Source organism: Oreochromis aureus, linkage group 9 (genome assembly GCF_013358895.1).
Source record: "Oreochromis aureus strain Israel breed Guangdong linkage group 9, ZZ_aureus, whole genome shotgun sequence".
NCBI classification, from domain to species: domain Eukaryota; kingdom Metazoa; phylum Chordata; class Actinopteri; order Cichliformes; family Cichlidae; genus Oreochromis; species Oreochromis aureus.
This window is the reverse complement of record NC_052950.1, coordinates 24,991,343-25,013,112: the sequence shown is the minus strand read 5'-3', so window position 1 is coordinate 25,013,112 and position 21,770 is coordinate 24,991,343. Positions and strand designations below refer to the sequence as shown.

General features: G+C 40.4%; 1 protein-coding gene across 1 annotated transcript in view; it reads left to right on the top strand.

The window, feature by feature from the left end:
• gpr158a (G protein-coupled receptor 158a) overlaps window positions 1-21,242 on the top strand; it is an 88,302-nt gene extending 67,060 nt beyond the window's left edge. The window contains exons 6-11 of the mRNA XM_031745785.2: window positions 1,492-1,601; window positions 4,817-5,055; window positions 7,397-7,535; window positions 11,678-11,783; window positions 13,715-13,861; window positions 14,512-21,242. Coding sequence (XP_031601645.2) covers window positions 1,492-1,601; window positions 4,817-5,055; window positions 7,397-7,535; window positions 11,678-11,783; window positions 13,715-13,861; window positions 14,512-16,341 — 2,571 coding nt within the window. The 3' untranslated portion in view covers window positions 16,342-21,242. The remainder of the gene's footprint in view (window positions 1-1,491; window positions 1,602-4,816; window positions 5,056-7,396; window positions 7,536-11,677; window positions 11,784-13,714; window positions 13,862-14,511) is intronic.
• Window positions 21,243-21,770: the final 528 nt, after the last annotated feature.

The window sequence follows — 21,770 nt, the reverse complement described above, 5'->3', positions numbered from 1 at the left end:
ATATACAGTGGAAATTAATCCCAAATACAAATTTTGCTGGAAAAATAGTAGTTACTGGATGTATCCCCGAGCTTAAGCTCCTTTACTTACTGGGCTTCACAGGGTGCTGACAATATGCTAAGATGGGCACCCCAACGTCAACTATGCATATTTAATTTTACTATATGCATATATAGTAATACTGCTTGCATATTTACTAATTCTCGAATATTTATAATTAGAGCTATTTGTAGTTATTTTGTTATATTTTGTAACTTTGTAATATATTAGTTTAGTTAGTTACTGTGCTTTACTGTCTTGGAGCAACTGTGAGCACTTAATTTCCTCTAGAATTAATAAAGTATTCTGATTCTGGTTACTTTCATTTTTGGTGGTCGTGTCCACTTATTGTTCTGTTTGACACTGCCCCTTCTTGAATAGGTTGTATATCAACATACCTGGACCATAAACTTCCTGAAGTTATTTTTTTTTAACATCAAGAGATCCTGATCATTGCCACATAGCTTTGCTGTACACCAAAGAGCTTTTTAAAGTATTGTTCTAAGAAAGCAATCTTCCACCTTTTACTGGAGCAAACCTTTAGTGGTTTCTGCAGCTGTCATACATACTGTATCTGTTAGGTACTTTAAGTGCTCAATCAGACTAGAAAAATGCTTAAAAATGCTATTTTTTCACTATTGAGATGCAAGCTCAGCAGCTGTTTAGCTATAGTGATTTTAGTGTAAAAACGTTTGATCCTTGAGAGTCCTAGAAGTAAGTCCAAGTGAATGAGCTCAAGTGATGCCCAGACCTTTTGATCATAGCACATGATCTTCATCAGCAGATGGAGCTGCTCTTTGTAGCATATGAGAAAAAATAAAAGTTTGGTGCTTTTTTTTTTTTTTTTTTTGGCCGACATGAGCGAAAAGGTCCAAATATTCAAGCAGCATTTGATCTTTTATGTCAACACATTCATGACATCCCTGCAAACACCATCTGCTGACAAAAACTGCTGAAAAAAAAAAAGTTCATCCGCAGCATCGGCGAAACACACTGATGGTCACTTTTCTAGTATTTTAAATTCCCTTTGATGGATGAAAGGTGGCAGAGGAAGTAGAAAAAGTTTAGAGAACACAAGTAAAATAGCTTCATGAGTAGATTCTGAGGCGAAACAAAGCAAGTAACTGATTATAGAGGGACTTAATGTGCGATAGGATGTACAGTAAACTAAACTGCATAAACCCACTCGTTCACTTGTGCGACACCAAAGGAGAACAGTTGGAGAAAACCAACATTTAAATAAGATTACTTTACTGTTTATAGAGACGTCCACTGAGAGCACAATGAGGCAGCAGCTTCCCACGAATTTAAATGTAATTTCCCAGGGAAAGAGGGCCCATTATCATTTAGATGGAAAACACTCACAGTTGGGTGGCTCTTTTATTTATTTATTTATTTTTCAGTTTCTTTTCACGACCTTTGTTGTTTAATGCTTCTTCTGTCCTCTTCCAGGTTGGGATTCTCTACTTCCAGCCCAGTGTTTTCCGCTGCATCCTTCTGCGTTGGGTTCGACTGCTGGGTTTCGCTACCGTCTATGGGACGCTGACTCTTAAGTTGTACAGGTACTTCACCCACAGTCCGACACTGTTATCCATCCCTGGAAGCACTCATCAGATTACATTGCATCTGACCTCTTAATCCCTTGATAAAGAGTCCTGCGATGTGTCAAGGCAGCGTGTTTTTCGGCTACTTCATCACCAGACTATGCTGCCTCATTAAGTGGTAAAGTAATTAAGAAAACACGGAGCTCATTGGCCCCAAATGAGCTCCATATTTAACAAAGTCCGGAATGACAGTTGCTGGGAAAAAAACAAAAACAGAACTCAGGAAGAGAAAGCATCGCCAGAGGATGCAGTGGAGTGGTGTTGGGGGGGAGTTCTCCAGCTGTGAATAGCTGTTAATGAGACAGGGTGGTCCACTGTATTTAAAGTGACAGTGATGAAATTCTTCATCTGTGGGCCTTTTTTTTGTCAGGTGAATCTGTCAAAATGTGCTAATAGAGATACTGATTAAGAGGATGTGGCTAACACGAGCCGGGGCCCAGTTCACCCTTAGAGGTGCAAGTTAACATATTGCACAGATCAATTTTTGATGGGGGGCTCATTAGTGGAGAGAGCAGTGGACACTTCATCAATGTGCGTGAAGGGCAGAGCCTAAGAATAGCAGTGCCGGTGATGTGTTTGAGCAGAGTTTAACTCATGTTCCACAGTCTGTGGATTTGGCAGGTAGAATAAGTGCTGCAAATGTGATTGCTAGCAGTTTTGTTTCTGCTGCGCTGCTTTGCAGGAAGTCAGGAAAAAGTCTTGACATGTCATTTAATCATACCTCAAGGCACACTTTCTTTAAACCAAACCCCTGAAATAAGTTTACAACATATATTAGCATTTTTTAATAAACAGTGTAAAATTTTGCCCATTTAGTGAGGTGACAAACAATAAGTTTGTTTTGTTTTTTTCTTTTCTGATCACTCAGCTCTAGGGTTGGGCGATATGTAAAAATTTTCCAACCGACAATCGTCAGTCCAATAATCGACGATGGGTGATATATTCGCGCATGCGCAGACTTGTTGATGGGCGGAGCAATGCAGTCATGCACGGACTGATTTGCTGTTTACAACACAGAAGGCCAAACATGGACGAAATAATTTCCGAAAAAAAATAGGGCTGTCAGCGTTAACGCGGTCATCACGATTAAAATTTTTAACGCGCTCAACCCATCTGGAGCGCAGAATGAACAAATTTGGGGTAAACTGCCTGAAATGCGTTGACAGAGACATTTCAGGGATTTTGACTCAGTCTGTGCTCCAGATGGGTTAATTGTTAATCGCGTTAGTCGTGATGACAGCGCGTTAAGGCTGACAGCACTAAAAAAAAATATAAAGTTGCCAATTTGGGATGAAAGAGGTAAACCTAAGGATGTAACCAAAGCGGTGTGCCGCTTGTGCAGATGTATAGTGTAAACAAAGTACTCAAACACGACTAACTTGCATGAGCGTGTACGTGTCCACCATGCGGGTGAGTATGCAAGGCTATCACCAACTTCTGCAGCTCCATCAACAAGCATTTGGGCGCACCTTTAGGAGCGTGCATTTGCTCGCAGATGAAAGAGGGTGCTGTTAAAACAGCGTTATTATTTTTTTTTTCTGTTGACTGCTTCTATTAGCTCCATCATTATTAGCAAACTTACTCATGGGCAAATAAATAAATAAATCGCCATTGTAAAAACGATCGCCGATGGGCTCAGCCTATCGTTGATAGTCGATATATTCGTCCAATCGCCCAACCCTACTCAGCTCTTTTTGTTATGTTTAGGAAGTTTAAGGCAGATAAAGTGTCTTGGTTAAATTTCACGAACTAATATAGTCGAGAAAATCATCGATTCTGAACGTGTTGGGGCCAGTTCACAGGAAATGGTGCTAATAAAGGTAAATTCATCCATATAAAAAAAGAAATCTTGCTATAACCTTCTACTCCTTGTACCAGTGTTCTCAAATGGCTCAACCATCTAATAAAACTATGTTCAAGAAATATGATTTATGCAGGATAAGTAAGCAAGAGGTTACTAGTGACTTGTTTTGTCTTTTGAAGGGAGACATGCCAGAAAAACTGCGAACCATTCCCTTAGATAGAGATTCTGTACCAGTTAGCCTCACACAGTGAGATGTGCAGGTTTGAAGCAGTGGTTACAATAGACAGCATAAAAGATGGGCACAGCCATCATGATGTGATCCAGTGGTTTTGAAGCCTCACTGCTCTCCACATAATACTAGTTCTTTTATCCTGTCTTCCTTCTCTCACCCCAACCGCCCCTCCCTGAGTCTGGTTCTGCCGGAGGTTTCTTCCTGTTAAAAGGGAGTTTTTCCTTCCCACTGTCGCCAAAGTGCTTGCTCATAGGTCATTTGATTATACATGTACATTCAGGTCCTTCATTGCAGTAATATGACGTATGCTTCTCATTTTGTAAGAGACAGCATGACTAGACTAATATTTTACATCAGCATCCGCCATCAAGGTTCATTTTTCGCCAGGCCCACTTTTGATCACAGAGTTGACGTCTGCGTTTTCACCGTGTTTGTTTGGACACAGCAGCACATAATAAAAGTCCTTTGAATGGCTACAATAGCACAGCAGAGAGTTCCAGTTCAGTGACTCCTATTGGCACAGGTGAGTGAAGTTTGTGTCCAAGGAGGAAGATGGGTCGCACACTGACCTAAACACTTTGCATACGCCCGAGTATGAATCAACAATTTATAGCCTTAACAGCCTGTGTTGTTTATGTTTTTTGGAATAAAACTTTTCAAGGCAATACATCACTTTCTCTTGCATTTTGATTAAAGTGAAGATTTAAGAATGAGTGGGCCCTGTGGGATTTTCTGGCTTTTAAGTGGGCCGCAGCACTCTTGACTTTGGGAATGGCTGCTATAAAGCTTAATAAGAGTCTATGAAAATGGAAATACTAGTTTTCTGTGCAGTATTTATGTCGAACACTTAAAATTAAAGCAAAATAATCTCATGTTGTGGAAGCAATATTTTTCCGATACTAATATTGCCATAGACTAATAAACCAGTGTGTAAAGCAGCTATGATGTATTTTTTGCTTAGAACTTTTGCATGTAGCAGGTTTCAAATTCTATCAGATATGGGATGTAAAAAGATAAATACACTCAAGGCACACTGAGTGTAGAGGTATTTCCCTCTCATGGATACTCTGTTTACTTGAAGACAGGCTTACATGAAACTTTGTGAAGCAGTCTCAATGTGAGCTTCTCCCTCCACAGGGTGCTGAAGGTGTTCCTGTCCCGTACAGCCCAGAGGATCCCCTATATGACCAGCTGGCGAGTGCTACGTCTGCTGGGCATCATTCTGCTCATCGTCTGCTGGTTCCTGGTGGCTTGGACATCTGCCGTCTGTCAAAACCCGGACAGGAAGTTGGCTCTCATCGAGGTGGGCTACACGCCCAATGGGCTGCAGTTCAGCATGTGCCTCCTGGATCGCTGGGACTACATGATGGCTGTTGGTAGGTACCGTTACTGCCCTCTGCCTCTGCAGGGTGCTGTGAATAGATTTAAATGCGCCGCACTCTGCATGTGCCTAGTGTGGTGAGGAAACGTGGGTTACTTGATGGACACGTGAAATTAAGAAGTGATTTGTTAGGTATGATAGCGATGGGAGTTGAAAGTGAGATGAGGGAAGAATGAGTGATGGGGTGAAGTTGGATGATTAAGACAACTCCCTTCCATGTACATTTGGAAATGTTTCCCAAAAGAAGACATTAATCCTCTCTACTGGTGCTACGCTTTTGGATGCTTTCCTGTGTTGTACACAGGAGGGGAAGGGCAACGAGCAGCAGATGAAGACAGATGAGAAATCAAAGATGCTCTGAGAGCAGCATCTCACTTTGAGCAAGTCTGCATGCTGGTTTATGTCTGCTGACTCAGGCTTCATGAGAGAGCGCTGTGGTCGTTTTAGAGTTCTGGGAAAACAGATGGACCCCCAGCCGGGCTGCCATGCTGCGATACTGTATACTGAGGACACATTTTCATTCTGTTTATTAGGAGGTAAAAATAGGTTGGCAATATGGATGTGCGGGGCAACTCCGATGCCACCTGAATGCAGCTTATAATTTACACCCACAGAGATGCAATAAATCTTTCAGATTTAGAAATCCACACCTGCATTTGCTCGCAGCAAGAGATCTAATTGTAGTATTTTCTGCTTTGCTGTGTTTCTGCACAGAAACAATCCCATAAAAAATGAGCTCCTATCGAATAAAGACTAATTGTTAAGGCCCAAGCATGCAGCGAAACTGCACTTTCAGTAGTTGTTATCATGTGCTCGCATGTGCAGAGGTAGAGGACAGTACAGGCACACCGGGATTCTTGTGTTAATCTAGTGCAGTCTAACTTTATAAACATAAAAACAGTAAAAAGCAGTTATCAGCAGTCATGGTAAGAGAACACACTTCTTTTGCACACTCCTCTTCCTCATCCCTCACACAGCCTCTGTGCAAATCACATGGTGGTGCGAGTTAGTTTCTTGTGACACCCATGGCAAGGTTAAATATCATGGAACACAGAAACACTAATTACATTATAGAAATGAGTGAGTAGTAAGTATTTAAAAAAAAAAATATTGCACCATACAACCTAGAGAGGCTTCTTTTTCTTCATGTGATATCATGCGTGCACGTTATTCAACATATTGAATATGACATGCTGCACTAAGAAGCTCATTATGATTGCTTTGGTCGCTAGTAGTGATTGTAGTTAGCAAAAGTGCAGCGCAAACTGGAAATGGAGAAGGCTCCCCATCAAAGTAGAAGTTTTACCTCAGCATTTCAAAAGGTGCAGCCTTTATTTTGAAGGCAAACGGTCCCAGTTTCACTAGAAGTGTTCATACACAGGGACGAGTTAATGTCATTGGGTTAGCAGTCCTTTGTCTGCAAATCCTTGGTATAATTGGTTTGACAAAGCCCACTCTAAACTGTATGGAGGTTTATGATAGATTACAAAAAAATAGTTACTGGTAACAGTGAAAGACTGAGTGAAGACACTGTATAACAGAATAAATGGTAAAAAAAAAAAGAAAAAAAAAAGAAAGAAAGAAAAAGAAAAGGCTTTGAGGTAGTTAAACTTGTGAATGAACTTTTTTAGTTGCTAACGTACCAGAAACATTTTTTGTTTTACGCTGTAAAAACATAATCAAATCCGAAAAATTTAAAAATCTGCCCATTTTGAAGGATTAATATGCTGGAACTACTGCCACAACGGTTGATAAATAATTTACAAATGCTCTGAATAAACCATTAAAAAATTGTTAGATTTCCCTCGTTGCTCTCACTCGCTATTTTATATCAAGAAATGGAGAAAACAAATTTATTCCTATTGTTGTCTCGAGTAAATAGTTTTACAAAAATAAAAGTTTGAGATCTAATTATTTAAGAAAAGAAGTCCAACGGACAGGGAGGCGTTTACAGTAATGAGTCACTTTGCAGTGATTGTTGTTCCTATTGTAAGGAAACATGATTCACTTGCCCTCACAGGCAGCAACCTGGCGTGTTTACAGTTGCGGAGCTGGATACCTTGGAAACCTTATGTGAGGCTGCCGCGGAGGTGCACGGGGACTCATTTACTGCCCTGAGAATACAACCACAGCTGTTACAAATGAGTCTGTCGAGCAGGCCACTTTCCTGTATACGTGTGTTTTACAGCCATCTGTGGCAGCTCCATGTGTGCGCTGGAGTGTGAAGTGGCTGGTTGGTTGGTGCCCATGTAAGGAGTGTGTGCCGCATTGAAATGATTTCTTGGCCAGAGCGTTCGCTGTGTTTACAGCTTCTTTTTTGTTCTTTCGCTTCCCAGCCGAGTTCCTCTTCCTGCTGTGGGCGATCTATCTGTGTTACGCCGTGAGGACTGTGCCGTCGGCCTTCCACGAGCCTCGCTACATGGCCATCGCTGTTCACAATGAGCTTGTGCTGTCAGCTATATTCTACATCATCAGGTAAGAGCTCCTCCTCCCAGTGATTTGGCACCATGAGGTTTTTTTTTTCTTGTTGTTTTTGAATTTAAAAAAAAAAAAGCAAATATATTCTATCGTATTAGTGCATCATACCAGAACATTGGTAAAAGTTATATGAGATAAATAGTTTGGTTATAAGGTCAGTCAACTGCTATCATAGTCTCTTGGTTATAGCACATCGAGTAAGAGAGAATGAATCTCAAGGAAATGTCATGACAGAAATCAGAAAGTCTGAAAACCTTCAAACCGCGAACACGTTTTCAATCCCATGAGGTGATTTGATGCAAATTCACACTGGGCAATGCAAACAGAGGCGAAGCTGCATTTGCACAGGTTAAAATTTTCAACTCAAATTTCATGTTGCATAGCAAAAACCCATGATCACATTAGAAATGGAGCTCTACAGCTCAACTGACTTTTATACAGAGACAGGAAAAATAGATGAAGCCTTGAAGAAGGTGTGCAAGATGGCAAAATTTCCAGCTATCAGTTACATGCCTCCTTATCCTGTTGGTCGTTCAATGGTTGATTGCTTTTGGACAATTCAGCCCTTGGTTGCCTAGGTAACCTTCTAATTTATTTGCCACCCCCTCATATGTCGATCAACATATGAGGGGGTCGCCGTTGTTGGTATTTGCTGTATTTGCTCATGCTCGAGGGGCCCACTCACTTCTCCTATTATCGCTTGAAGTTGCTGAACATCTTTGGCATTTTATGTTCTCTGATCACCACATTGCTCCATGTGTGGACGACCCTTAGCTCAGGGGGAAAGTTTGCTTTGCATTTGATAGCCAGCAGACCAGCAATAGTACGAAAAACATAAAAAATGTAGCCTAATCTAATGGATGAGGATAAAAATCGACTGTGTAAACAGTGCTTATATTTAGGAGCCACTTGAAACTGTTAATTACATTCTTTAATAATCAAATCATATTTTAAATGTCACTCAACAGTGCGGCACTTTGTACTGCACATCATCATACTCATGATGTCAGATTAGTTTGGCAAATGTTCCTTTCTTTGCAGGTTAGCATCCACACGCCTGTGCTGTACTTCATGGCACATTACTCCAGTGATTATATACTAGCTTGTTCTCTCACAGCCTGCATACAACTGTTCATTTTCTAAATCACATACCGCTGTGTAGCATCTGAGAACAGTTAACTATTGCACATGAGTAAAATAGTAATTATTTATTCAACCAGCTGGTATTTGTGGTGCAGACTAGTGAGGGGAATGTCATTTAATCAGCTAGAAATTTCTTATATGTTAACAGTACTGCATAAGAACATTTTTGCTTTGTGTAAAGTAGTCAGTCTGTTCAGATTCTTGGTACACATGTACAGACCTGGTACAAACCAGCAGCTCCTCTCAGACACTTTGAGGTTACGGCACAGAATTGAATTATTCTGCTGCATTTTTGGTTCAGTTTGTTTGTAGTAATGGCAGGAAAGGTACTGCCCTCTTCTGGAAATGGGCAGCAGCAGCTCAAATAATTTAAAGCTACAGAGAGTTGAAGAGAAGAGGGCTGAAACCGAGCAAAATCAATTTATTTAACAAAAATAACCCAAAATACAAACCAAGAATACAGTGGTGTGATATAAAAATCTGTGAGGTGTCTTGAAGTGAAACTGGAAAGGCTCTACTCTGGGGTCCAGTGAGACTTGTTAAAGGTGGACATAATACAAGACCTTTAAGTATCAGCAGATATGCAGGTAAACCTGTGCTGTTTGTACAGTCAGGCTGTGTTTTCTGACTCAGCACAGACAGTTTTTTGCAGTATACTCCCACACCTGTGCTATACTGTAAGAAGCCTACAGCTTACATCATCTGTTATAATGCTATATACAAACTGGAAACTTTATAAACTGATTTTCTATTTATTTATATAATGAATCTGTCTAGAATTTTTACCAAAACACTTTGAGCATCACAAATTATATTCTGTGCTACTCCATACAATACTGAATTTAGAGCTTCTTTAATTAACACTCCTCTGTCTTGAAATACGCTCCAACGTTTGTTTTATGACTAACACTGATGATAACTGACCGTAACATAACTGACAGGACCCATTAGAAGAAAAAGAGACACTTTTATTTAAGATATTTAAGATTTAGAAGTGTTTTTTTTGTTTGTTTGTTTTATTTGGATGGCAGTCTGTGACACTTTTGCCTCACAGAAAAAAGGTGTTGGGTTCAAATCCAGCTCGGGACCTTTCTGTGTGCACACGTAAATGGATGTAAATCTCATGGAATAATAAAGGAAGCAAAAGCGAAATCCAAGTTTAACAAACACAAAAATCAGAACCTTAACACTGGAATAACAGTAAGACTCGAATCCACCCACATAGCGCTCTGAGCATAATTACTAATAAATACATTGTGTTCAGCATGCAAATGTTGTCACTTAAATTTGCAAAATTCCCCGTACGTACTGGCTCCATATTTAATATCATAGTCTGTGTTTGGGTTGTCATTTTGATGTTTATATCCTCCAGTAGATCGCCTGATTTCCGTGTACGCTAGCTCAACTCTTCTGTTCAGCTCGTAGTTAATTTTGATCATAGTGAAATCAGCCCTCTCCCTCCAGTCTACACGTCAGATAGCTGCAATGTGCAGTTTTAATAAATGAGATGTTTCAGCTGACACCGCCACAGCCGCTCCTAGCTCGAGCCGCCCTAATTGAGAGCTCAGCTCCATCACATTATTCACTAATGAACCATGTCAGGATGATTTTTTTTTTCTAAGACAGCATCAATTACTTGAATTATTGGCAGCTTTATTATCGTTCATTACCAATAAATTGTGCATGATCGATAGTTTACTGGAAGAAATGTGAGTTTTTAAGTGTTCTGATGTCTTTTTGAACATCTGGCTCTTGTGATTGCTTGGCCAGTTCTTTTAACGACCCTCTTGAGCATTGTTGTGAGGCTTTCCTCTGCAGAAAATGGCCAGATGAGGTCCTTAATAAACTGGAAAAATGCCTGGTGTGGCGGGTTGATTCTGTCTGGTTGCCACCTGGGGCTCCAGTGTACACCAGGGCTAGTTAAAGGCATCCGGCATCCATTTATGTTGCATGAAGAACCAGCTATTTGATCCCACAGTGACCAGTTAAAGCTCAGGCTTCCGTGTTGGCTGTGGTCATCTTCAGGTATAAGCCAGATCCAGGTAAATGGGATGCTGGAATGAAACCGCTGGAGTCGTAGGAGTGGTGGGGATCGCTCAGTGAAATGCTGCAGGCTGAGAGGAGACAGCATGCCAGAGTTATTAAATCCTCATCTGCACACAAACTCCTCACAAAACACGAAGGAGAGAAGACTTCAAAGCTTCGAGACATTTCATATGCTGGACGTTTGCCTTCATTCATGCCTCACAGCTATTACCACAGTAACTGTTTGTTAATTAGCCATTTGCCAACCTCGGCAGCGTAATGAGCCTGCTACATGACATTTGCTTGGTTAGAGGCTCTCCAGTGGTAGAATTAGCATCTAACAGGACATGCCTTCATATCCTTAGTGCACACGAGGTCTCACTGTGCTGAAAGCCTGTTAGTTCGTTCTAAATAACAGGCTGGAGCTACTCCTCTCACCACTGTTGTTTCAGATGGTAATTATCTTATTTTCCTCCAACTGCTGCAGCACAGCCAGCCCAGTGTGTTCCCGTCTGATGTACACATAGACTGAATCTTGTGACCAGATGAAGGTCACTCCTTTTTATTGTGAATCCAATTGAGCGGATGAGGAAAATATTGTGTCCTTGCTGGTGCGAGGATCACCCAAGTGGAACACTGCAGGAGTGCATTTGACGACTAGACAGACACTGCTGCTAAATCTGCTACTCTGGTGGTAGCTTTCTCTCCTGCATCCATCTGTATCCAAGAGCTTTGATGCAGGTTTCACTCCAGTTACTGAATGAACACTTTAAAGTTGATGAACTATAATAAAGACATGTCTTTGTGTCCAAATACTTTCCTGGTTTATGTGATGAGATTTAGCAGGTTGAATAGTGATGCTGAACAGCTTTATAGATATATCAGAATATAAGAAACTTAAATCCTATCTGCAGTCAATGAAATTGACTAACATCAGCTTCACATCTGGATGTCTGCCTTTATTTTTACAGGTTCACTCTTGCTCCTGAGCTGCATCCAGACTGGATGCTGCTCCTGTTCTTCACCCACACTCACCTAACTGTCACTGTCACCCTGGGTCTTCTACTCATTCCTAAGGTAACCATTTCAATGTATGCAATACATTCACAAACGTATGGAAAAGATGGGTGTAGTATCTAATTGAATTTAAGTTTATTTATATAACGTCAAATCCCAACAACAGTCGCCTCATGACGCCTTATATTGCAAACTAAAGACCCTACAATAATAATTGTAGTTTGTGAACCATCACTGTGAGACCTCAGTTTCAGCAGCCCTGAATCACAAGCACCCTCCATGCTCACAGAGTAGGAACTTGTATAGATTTAGTCTATGAGGTTGCCCTAAAAAAGTCGCTAGGGCGAAAATGTGTATTCACCAACCAGGTGGTGAGTAGTTACTGGAGGTTATTTTACTTGTTACTTTGTGGTGTAATAAAAACCTGCTTGTGATTGCTTTGGTCGCTAACAGATTGCCAAAATTGACCATAGTTTGCATGCAAGACACTGACTTGTCTATGGCAAACTGCTAGCGATCAATGATATCGCAAGGTTTTTGGTGCAGCAACCACTCTGCAACCAGCTGGGGTATATGCATTTTTCCAAAGGTTGCTATGGAGTCGCTGACTGGTCTCTTGACCAATGTGACTGGGGCCTAAAATAGTGTGTACTCATTGAACAAATCAGCAGTAAGCACTCTAAGTATCTGTTGGGCTTATTTCCAGTTTTACGTGTCGTGCTCCCTAGGTCAGTTAGCCTTAAAGTTCTTATTAGTTCTTATTCAAGCTCCAAAACTTTACAGTAGCGTTCTTCTCCAGCTGAAAACATCTACCTACCAGTTTCGTATAAAAAGATACCTTTTCTCATTGACTTTTTCAATATTGGATCATTTTACAACTGCACCTTTTTTGAAGACTATTTGCCCTTATTTTATTTTCTATACTATGTATAATTTATTTTTCTAAATTGTTTTTAAGTAGCTTCCAGCTTTCTTTTACTTTGACTTTTCATTGTTTTCTTATTTTATAATTGCTGGCTGTGCAACACTTTGACAGTATGCAAGAGAGGTGAAGAAGAGAGTGCAGGCAGGGTGGGGTGGTTGGAGATGAGTGTTGGGGGTGATTTATGACTGAGGGATAGCAGCAAGAGTGAAAGGGAGGGTTTACAAAACAGTAGTGAGAATGCTATGATGCATGTTTCATGGCATTGACATTGGCACTGACAAAAACAGGAGGCAGAGCTGGAGATGTTAAGACTTTCATTGGGACATAATTAGAAATGACTACATCAGACAGACAGCTCAAGTTGAGCAGTTTGGAGACAAAGTCAGAGAGGCAAGACTGGCTTGTGCAGAGGAGAAATAGTGGATTATTGGATGGTGAACATGGAGCTGGCAGACAGGAAATGCAGAGGGGTGATGTGATAGAGGAGGACACTAGAAATAGGGTGAAATGGAGGAAGACAATTCCCTGTGGACACCCCTAAGGGAAGGAAAGAAGAAGAAGGAGAAAAATCTGTGCAGCACTTAAGTTTTATTTAAATGCACTACTGTATATGAGTAAATTGCCTAAACTTGGCCATACAACTTGCCCCCACTGGCCCAGATTTAAAGCACTTCTCCACTGGCTTCACCTTTCATATGTAGCCTGTGCTTACATGCTCCTTTACTTGTAATTTAGCTCCTTTGGTATCAGATGCTGTCCAGCAATTAGGCATTACCAATTTAAGATATTGTTATTATTGTTGTTTTTATTCTTACTTTTTATTTTATTCATTATCTTTCATGGTGGTCTTTATTTTCATCAGTAAAATATAATGTTTTATATTTGCTATAAAGACACGTAAATACATAATAATGCACTACAGAACTGTTTCCATCTTCTTGAATAATGTTAGGTTAAGTGAGTAAGCTATATATGTATATTGTGATTTCTGCATTGTTTGCCTTTTCTTGCTTAAGAAATGTTATGGAAACAACCGGTGTTGACCAATTTTACCCCCCTCCATCAGTTCCTGTTTGCTGGCACCCACATGAGAGACGATATCGCGTCTGAGGCCTATGAGGACGAGTTGGACATGGGTCGCTCTGGATCGTACCTCAACAGCAGCATAACGTCAGCATGGAGTGAGCACAGCCTGGACCCTGAGGACATCAGGGTGAGGGGTGTTTCCACCAACTTTTACATTTCCATTGTGTACCTTTTGAATCCTCCAAAAATACTGAGCCATGGCAGTTTTTTATTGCAGACACCAGACGAAATGGGCCATCTCAATTCTATTAATGGCTGTGGCATAAGGTCTTGCGACAGCCTTTGGGAAAAACGTGCCAACGTGAGCAGAGATATCTGTTTGTCTGTTAGAGCTGAAGAAGTCTCTCTACCAAAATATTTGGGTACCTTAAGCCTATAATCTAGAGGAGGGGGTTTTATGATGACATCCAGGTGTTTGAGAGCATTCACTGTCACGGATGGAAATGCAGATTGAAATCCAACTGATTCAGGATCTGAGCTTAGAGGCTGTTTCAGACCTAACACTAAAAGACACTCCGTTTTCTTATTTGATGCTGTCCTAAACTGTCCCGTCTTTGCTTTTTTTCAGCATGTGATACTCTGTAATGCATCATTTAAAAACTGTTTGTAGTCACGTGTCATTAGGTAGTACTGCATGTTTTCTGTGCAGCAGATTGTGTGCTTTTCTGTAGCAGTGTTTGAGCGCGACTTTTGTATGTTTGTTTTTTTTATTTAGCCAGGTTGTTGTCATTAAAAAAAGACTTATAACTTTGCATCTGTCTTATCATTGATGTGTAGGAAGAGCTGAAGAAACTGTACTCCCAGTTGGAGATTTACAAAAGGAAGAAGATGCTAGCAAACAACCCTCATCTCCAGAAAAAGCGAAGCTCTAAGAAAGGGCTAGGTCGCTCGCTGATGAGGCGCATCACAGAGATTCCCGAGTCTGTGCATCGCCAGTGCAGCCGTGAAGAGAAGGAGGCGGGAGAGCACGGCAGCAATCGTAACAGCATCTCCATGCTGAAGAAAACCCCATTGGATTCAACTCACCCAGCAAAACCAGTGAAGGAAGAGACACTGAAGAACAAGGTGTTCTCCCTGAAGAAATCACACAGTAGCTATGATCACGTCCGGGACCAGAATGAAGACTCCAACAGCACCGTAAATGATAAGATTGATGAGAACACAGCTGAAGGGTCCCTCTTGGACACACTTATGGGCAAGAAGCTGGTCAAGAAGACATCCAGTGAGAACATAAATGCCCCCAGTGAATCTACAGAATCAGTTCCCTTGGTATGCAAGTCAGCCAGCGCCCATAATCTCTCTGCAGACAAGAAACCAATTCATCCCAGAGCCTCCATGCTGCAGAAGTCCCTCAGTGTCATTGCTAGTGCCAAAGAGAAGACTTTGGGCTTGACTGGAAAGACCCAGGGTACAGAGGAAAGCAATAAGAAGAGTCAGCCAAAGAGCAAAGACACAAAGGCAAATGTAGAGCCAGAAAATGAATGCCAGCCCAAGATGATTATCAGCCAGTCAGTCGAGTACAAACAAAGCATTATGAAAGGCATAATCATGAAACAGCCAGTTAGTGGCAGCCAACCGACAATCTGCTCCGACCCCATTACGGGAAAAGACCTCTATGATCTCTCAGAAGTATGCCCCTGGGAGGTGGAAGATCTCCCAACTCCATCTGAAAATAAGGTTCAAAAGCATGTATCTATTGCACCAAAGGAAACCACAACTGTTCATGGAGGTAGCACTAAAGGATCCAAGTCTCAGAAGCAGAAAGGTTCTGATCATTCTCCATCCAGTGGCAGGCACCCAAAGGAGATTCAGCGGTCATCGGCTATTCGGGCAGAGGTGTGCCCATGGGAAGACGGAGGTGAGAGTCAAGCCAGTCAGCCAGGTGAAGCATCGAAGCAATCGGTGTCTCAGTCTAAAGCCCAGCAGCCTCCCTCTTCAGTTGAAAGCTCCAAAACACATCGGGCAGATGTTTGTCCTTGGGACTTCGAAGAGCTGAAAAAACCAACAGAGTCAGCTCACTCACAAGACGTGACAAAGCAGAAAAAGGGAACCTCTCCAATGGATGTGAGAGATCCACCTAAAGGATCACTACAGCCACTAATATCAAAAGCCGACGTCTGTCCATGGGAATTCGACAGCAGTGCAGCTGCTCCAAATTCAGAGAGGATACCCAGCCCCTCACAAGCACCCAAAACCAAGGAGTCCCCTTCTAAAAAGAAAGGGCCCCCTTCCACAAGAACGGTTGACCAAGAAAAATCAAAAGACACTGATGATGAGAAAAGCAGAACAAAAGTGAAGGACAAGAGTAAATCTTCAGAGAAACACGTCGGCCAACAAAAAATGGCTGAGGTCTGCCCGTGGGATGTAGAGAGTCACCAGGAAATGCTGCTGGTAGAAAAAAGGAAAAGCGCTAATGTTGGAGCAGCCAAAGAAAAGCAGGCGGAAGTCTGTCCGTGGGATTTTGAGGAAAAAACGGGTACAGACAAAAGTGCTTCTTCAGTGAAACAGAGCAAACCAACTCCTAAAGGGGGGCCTGTAGGTGCTGCTAAAAAGGCAGATGTTTGTCCCTGGGACTTTGAGGATAGTACGTCGAGCAAGAAAGCATGACACTCAACCTTAATGGACCACTGATATATTATAATTATTGATGTATACTTTTTTTCCACTTTGAAATCGTTAAATATCACCTTTTACTATTAGTACGGTGACTTGGAAGCAAAGTTGATCCACAAGTTGCCTTCCTTTCCAAGGTTTTGTTCCTGTTTTATCTATTTTGGAAAAAAGTGAAATGTACAAAAAAAAAGTCATGATGAGCATTCCAGATTATTACAGGAAACTCCTGAAGAGAAATTGTAGACTAATTATGCAACTTTTAATTCAGTCTTTTCACTTCATAAGCAATGTTAAACATCCATGTTCACCATGTCAGCTGTTCTTACTTTTTTTTTGCTATGATTAGTTCTTGGATGAGACTGTAGAGACAAATATTGATGTGTATAAATGAGAAAGTATAAAATTAAGGTTGAATTGCATAACAGGGAAAGTGAAAGCCAAAGAACAAGTGAACAGTTGCAAAGAGGGATGCAGGTCTCGAAGCTCTAAAGTTAATTTATTAGTTTTTGTCCTTGGCGTAGGAAAGAAATCAGTCTATAGCACTTTAGCCAACTTCACAAATTAAGAACTGAGGACAGGTTATGTCCAACTTGTATATTTCGTCTTCTTATTTTCAACCACATGGCATGATATCACACACACAATATAACACACTGACCAAACTCAGACATGTTTTTTTTGTTTGTTTGTTTGTTTTTTTGTTTAGATCTATTTAATTGTAGTTCTCGGCAGATTAAAATGCTTCCAAGTCTGCGGAGATGTACTGTATGTGCCTATCTAACTAGCATTGTCTTGTATCAGTCTGAAGGGAAGCGAGTGTCTTCTTCTTCAGCATTTTGTGGTGGTGAATTATATAAACAGCATGCACAGCCAGGTATCGAGAGTAGATGGAGCCTACCGGTTTGTCAACTAAAGCAGTTAATGTGTTGGCAAATCTATAATGTTGTTTTCAGTTCACTTTTTTGAGACCCTCACGTCCCTGTTTTATAGTTCCAAAAGCTAAAGGGTGATATTTGAGAGCATATGTCAAAAGTAGTGAAGGAAAAATTATTTGCACCAGCTTTGTGTATGAATCCAGCTTGGATCTTTGTCTTGCACCAAATGTAAGTGTGTGCCTGCGGATGCAATATTTAAAGGACAAATGAGATGCAGAAAAATTTGCAGAAGATCTGTTCTTGTTTTTGTGTTTACCGTCCTACAGCCTCAACGTAAAAAAAAGTCAAGCAACTTCTATTACACAATAACAGAATAATTCTGGGTAATTAAAACTTGGGTTATGTTTTATTGTTGTGGCCACTAAAATTTGCCAGATAGTCCCACAGGTTTTTAAGGAGACTTCTGGCTTAGCTAAAACTGTCTGGAAGTTATTACTTAGTCTGGATACCATCCATCAAAATCAAACAAATTAACATGCTATGCATTTGTAGATTTTAGGCTAATGTAATGGCCTAAAAGCAAAAGATACCCTGTTTGAAAATGAAGGAACACGAATTGCTTTTGGGTCATGTCAGAAAAGGGCAGTTAGCATAAATATTGAAAATGTGGAGATCCGTGCTGTAGCAACCCCTTGTGAATAAAAGAGGAGCAGAAAGTAACTTTTAGTTTAAGAAATGAGCTACCTGAAATGCTGCTGTGCCTCTAGGACCTCGTTTTTCATGGATATAGCTACTTTTTCTGGATCTTGCAGCGATAATTGACTTTGTTAGCTACATTTGTGTGCTACACTGCACTTGAGCCCACTATGTTTAAGTCAGTCAATCCCTTGAGAATACTGAAAATGCCCAACTTTACAGTGTGCAAGTGATCTGACAAATATTATAGATTATGATGCATTTCAATGTACTAAGAGTCTATGCAAGAGGTCTGTACTCCAGTTGTAATGAAGTAAAATGCTGGTATTTTTTTGTTTACACTCACCTGACATTTTATAAGTACATCAGCTCCACTGTTCATTAGCGCAAATCTCAACTCAGTCAGTCACATGCTAACTCAGTCCATTTAGGTATGTAGACATGGTCAAAAAGACCTGCTAATAATGAGGTTTAGAATGGGGGAAAACTGTGATTTAAGTGACTTTGAACGTAGCATGATTGCTGTTGTCAGATGAGCTGGGTTGAATATTTCAGAAACAGCTGATCTGCTGGGACTTTCTCACATTCCCACTCTAGTTTACATAGACTGGTCAAAGAAAGAGAGAAAAATATCCAGTGAATGGCAATTCTCTGGGCAAAAATGACATTTTTGATGTCAGAAGTCGGCAGAGAATGGCCAGACTGCTTGGAACTGATTGGAAAGAAAGAAAAATACTTCAAATAACCACTTGTTACAAGCAAGGTATGCAGAAGAGCATCTCTGAACCTTGAAGCAGATGAACTACAGCAGGAGAAGCCTGTCCCGGGTGCTATTTCTCTCAGCTAAGAACAAGAAACTGAGCCTATTTCACATTGACTCACCAGAATTGGACAAAAGAAGACTGGAAAAATATTGCCTCTGGTCTGATGAGTCTCAATTGCTGCTCCAACATTTGAATGGTAGGGTTAGAAGTTGATGTTAACAAAACAAAAGCATGGTTCAATTCTGTATCAGTGGTTCAGGGTGATGCTGGTGGTGGTGTAATAGCTTAGGGGATGTAGGCCTCTTGGTACAAATTCATCCCCGTTTAAATGCCACAGCCTACCCCAGTATTGTTTCTGATCCCTTTATGACCACAGCGTACCCATTTTCTGATAGCTGCTCCCCGTTGGATAACACAAACCTCAAATCATCTCAAATGGTTTCTTGAACATTGCATTAAGTTCACTGTACTCAAATAGCCTCCACCAAATCTTAATCCAATAGCGCACCTTCCAGTGGTGAGATTCACATTATGGATGCGCAGCTGACAAATCTACAGCAACTGTGTGATCATGCCACTATGCACCAAAGCCTCACTTCCACATATGGTTCTTTCTGGCTCCAAAAAAAAAAAAAAAGAAATCCCAACAGCAACCAAAATGCCAAACTCAACTCTTCATCAGTGATGTCACGTTGTTTTATTTACTTATATAATGTTTCAAAGTCTGTGGTCTAGTGCAGATTAAGCATACTTGTGTGTGGCATGCATCAAGTCTGAAATCTGCAATATAGGAAACTCTGGACACAGACAGAGATGAATGAAGGTTCATCAAGTACTATCCTATCTAAATGATAGAAACAGTGGTCATAACTTCCAAAATAAAATCCAAGTTTTTATTAACTGGATAATGGAACTGTCATTGAATGATTTGAAATACTGACAATAGGGTGACCTTTTATATTTAAAGGTTAAGCACTACTGCAGTTTTTCTTTGCATCTCCATATTAGGCGTCATTTCAACTTAAATACAAATCAGACTGAAACCCCATTTGTTTATCAACCTAATAAGTTCATAATTAAACTTAGCATGGTAGTTATCAAATAATAATCTGACTAAATCTTTTAAAGGTTTTGAGATGTTCCGTGTTTCGTATCAAAATGTCTAAATAGTCACCATAAACTATCCAAGTGAAAAAAATACCCCCATTTACATTTGCAGTTGTGTATCAGTAAAGCATCCACAGTGCGTTATGGTATCTTGTGAGAATTACTGATTGTAATTGTCTGTATTCATGTCAATTTCCTCAGAACCCATTAGGGGTTGGTAATGATTATGATTCAAGCCAGTACCCATTGGTGAGTTTTCTTGAATTACTTTGGCACAACTCAAATGAAAACAATCCAGCAACTGATATCATTTTCTGAGAATTACCTCCACCTCCAGCCTGTGGGAGGTGTCAGAGAGCACTGATTGATTGCAATCCTTTGATGGATCCTTGTGATCTTTATAAATCAGATGTTAAGCGTCATCTATCATCTGAGTCAGGATTTTATTGCATGAGTACAGCGACATTTGAAAAGCCCCTTCTTTATTTAAACCTAACTTTGGAGTCGCTGCCGTTTTCACTGCCCTGAAGAATAACCTGCTGCCTCTTTTACTGTCACTGTAGGAAAGTTATTTCATAATGGAAAGATGTGTTTGTTTCATGTTTGAAAGTGAAATGGAGCGAATTTTGGTAGAATTTAATCCAAAAAAAGAACCAAAAACAAGCAATATGTTAGCGTTTTTAACAACAGAAAGAATTTTTATGGTGTCATTTATGTTGATTTTAAAACTAAACCCAAAAAAATAACAGTGCAACATCCCAGCACTAAATGAAGTCACTGTTTTGCGTAACTTTGAGTCTACTTTTTTAATTTACAATAGCGTGCTTGCTGCAGGAATTCTCAGTTCTGCCAGTCCATAGCTGTATGTGTATTAAACAGTGTGATACATAACCAAGTGTTTGTTACTGTCCGTTTCTCTGGAAATCATCAATGAGTCTGTGAGTATTTGAACCTGAGCCATTTACTCGGGTGTGAAAATCCAAGACCATTGTTCTTGTACCATGCCGTGTCCCGTAGCTTCTTTGTCCTCCAATTGGGTCGTCTCTACCATGGTGCATTTTTGTTGGTTAGCTGCTTTCTTTTAAACCTGACTTCTATTCTCTTGTGACCAAACAAAGTCACACGAAGGCAAATACAAGTACTACTATCGCTACTACTACTACTACTCAACGCTGTAACGTCGTAAATCTTGCTCTTGTGGCTTCTGCATGAATTCAAGAAATTAGTAGGACCGATGTTTCACTGCCCTTGATAGAACAAAAAAAAAAAGAAAAGAAAAAATTGATCTTTTATGGACTGTTACAAGTTGTATAGTGAGTGATACTGTCTCTAACCCACTGTATTGTGCTTGTTATAACTATTGCTCTATGACAAGCTTATAGCATCAATATATGGGAATATTTGGTAGATTTATATTGTGTTATATTGTGATAGCATGTACATAAAAGATACCTCCTCTGCAATAAATATTTATATGAAAATTAACTGTGCGTTCTCCTCTGTTTCCGCTACAATGCTTCAGATCCTACAGAAAGACAGTCCCGTGATGCATTTGTGCTTATAATCATGCCTGTCTCCGATTTATTTGCTTATTCTTTGTGCAGACATACAGTTGGAGAAAGTCCAGCCTTTAACGACCTTGTGCATCATAACCACTTTAGAGTATGTGCTTCTTGGCGACTGCCCTGAAATGCTTTTATGGCTCATTGTGGTCTTTTTGGATGAAGATCAATGGACGCTCTGCAGGAAGCAGGACACAGAAGATGCTATCAAATGCTGACTCCAGACCCCTGAAGAAAAACTGAGTGCTGTTATTTTCCTATTCCGAGATAATTGTCCACCAAGGTGAAATTATTTCATGCCCGAGCCAGAAGGAAAACCTGCTCTGTTAATACTGTTTAAAGCAACATAAATTCAAAGCATTTGATGAAATATCTAGTGTGTACATGCAAATACAGTATATCAGGCTAAACAGATTATG